The sequence below is a fragment of the Eurypyga helias genome, unplaced genomic scaffold (genome assembly GCF_000690775.1).
Source record: "Eurypyga helias isolate BGI_N326 unplaced genomic scaffold, ASM69077v1 scaffold4661, whole genome shotgun sequence".
NCBI classification, from domain to species: domain Eukaryota; kingdom Metazoa; phylum Chordata; class Aves; order Eurypygiformes; family Eurypygidae; genus Eurypyga; species Eurypyga helias.
The window spans coordinates 10,493-12,655 of NW_010228782.1; the positions used below are offsets into that span (position 1 = coordinate 10,493).

A 2,163-nucleotide genomic window follows, 5' to 3' on the forward strand; every position below is an offset into this window, starting at 1 on the left:
GGGGTTTCATGAAACGGGCCAGCAGCCTTCATGGGCGAGGGGCTGGAGAGGGCCTGTCCTAGGGCCTTGTCAGCACCGGGGTGTTGGTGCCAGCCGTGGTGCCGGAACACCCGTGGGGGGCGGGGAAGCTGCTTCGGAGCTACACTTTGCGTCGACGTGAACGGGGACCGCTTGGTGTGCGCAGAAGGTGCTCGCGCCCGTCTGCTGCAAGGGTTTATGCCTGGGTGGCAGAGTCTTCCGGCTCTCTGGGAATGTGGGAACCTCCCCATAACCTGCTGCTCTCGTGTCCTTTCTGTTTCGTGCAGCCACCCCGTGCATCAAGGCGATCAGCCCAAGTGAAGGCTGGACTACGGGGGGGGCAATGGTGATCATTATTGGAGACAACTTCTTTGATGGGCTGCAAGTTGTATTTGGAACCATGCTGGTGTGGAGCGAGGTAGGTAGAAACACTCCTTTTCTGAGGAAAGTAGAGTGGGAATAGTGTTAATCCTATTCCAGTAATGGTAGCGCAGCTGGGGGGGTGTGAGGCGGGCCAACTAAACCTGTGTGAAGGAAATTCATGGCACACGTTTTCCCGGTGGAACTCCTCCTGTGTGATACGACTGAGGCCAACTCAGTAATACCCAGAATGGAACTGAACAATTCTGGGCATCTGGAGACAGGTAAGGTGAAAGAAACGAAGGGTTAGAATTTGGGAAGGAGAAAGAATTCCCCCTGGGTGCAGAAATCAGCCAGCAATTAACCAGTGGGCAGAAGCAGTACAGTTTTCCCAGTGACAAATCCATATGAAAAAAGGGTCTTCCTCTCCAGGAGGCCAGACATTAGACGGTTTGTGTGACCTGCCTGCTCTACAGCGCCTCCTGTAGAGGAGTAAGCAGTGGATTTACTCATAAAGCATGTTTGGAGGGTGGGGAGTGAAAGTGGGGCAATGACAGACATGTCACAACTGTGCCTCTCCTTCTGTCATTCCCCAGCTCATCACGCCTCACGCCATTCGAGTTCAGACGCCTCCACGTCACATTCCCGGCGTGGTGGAAGTGACACTATCCTACAAATCCAAGCAGTTCTGCAAAGGCGCGCCGGGCAGGTTTATTTACACAGGTAGGTGCCTGCGATTTACGCCGGGGGAGCCTGAGCGCAGAGCTCGTTGTTTTGGTGATGGGTATTGACAACTCTCTGCTGCTTGCTCTGGGCTCTGGCTGTTCGAAGGCCGCTCTGCTGGTTGTGACGTTTGGACTTAGCTTCATCGTTGCGCGGAGGTGTCGCGGCGCTGCTTCTACGCCTTAGTGTTTTTCCAGATTAGGGTTCACGCTGGTGTGATACGGGTCTGCCTATAGATATGGTGCATGTACAAGAACGTGAGAGCGGATGTTTTATTTATGACAGCGTTTATTGTGCGTTTCCCTCTCGCTGGGGGTAACCTTTCATTTGCAAGATAATCCCAGAGGATGAGGAGAGCCTCTTGTATCGAGTGAAGGCAGTGAGCTGAGTGGAAAAGAAATGTTGGGGGTGTTTTTATTCTTAAATGGATTATCAACATATTTAGTGCCCTATATTGACCTCTGCTAGCAGAACATTATAGATCTGAAAGAGGAAAATCAGAAGGGACCAGCTGACCATCTCCTTGAACTGTCAGTACCAGCAGTAAAAGCAGTGGCATCCAGTGTGTGCACTCAAGTCTCTGAAGCCTATTCATTATGGCTGGAGAGAATAACGGTGTGCCGAGTTCTAAAGGGTGGGTTTATATTTAAGTTGGATGGCTTGCTCCTACCAAATCATACTGGGATTTCTCAAGATGGAAGGATTTGTTTGATTTTTTTAAAGCCTCATACCACCAACAATCCTCGTTAAATCTTTGCCTATTATAATTGTGACATTTTAAATCGTAATTTAACTCAAAAATAGGAAAGAAGGTTTAAACTTTGAATAAAGAAGGTAAAAACTTAACTACCTGTTGAGTCGAATTCCATTTTTTCCAGAAGTGGAAAAAACGGAATGAAAACCTGACCCGTCAGGACGTTAGAAGGACGGATGATTTGTGAACATCCTGTCACCGCCTCATGCCGGTTTAGGTACCCTTTATTCCTACATGTGCCGAATTAGTGTTGAGTGATGCCTGTGGGAAGGGGTTTATTTATACAACTGCCACACCTAGAAACCTGC

The 2,163-nt window shown here is 49.4% G+C and overlaps 1 protein-coding gene across 1 annotated transcript in view; it reads left to right on the top strand.

Annotated features, from left to right (window-relative positions):
- Positions 1-2,163, top strand: part of EBF2 (early B-cell factor 2) — a gene marked incomplete at both ends in the record, with an annotated part of 15,349 nt that overhangs the window by 1,612 nt on the left and 11,574 nt on the right. The window contains 2 exons of the mRNA XM_010160124.1: positions 306-436; positions 975-1,101. Coding sequence (XP_010158426.1) covers positions 306-436; positions 975-1,101 — 258 coding nt within the window. The remainder of the gene's footprint in view (positions 1-305; positions 437-974; positions 1,102-2,163) is intronic.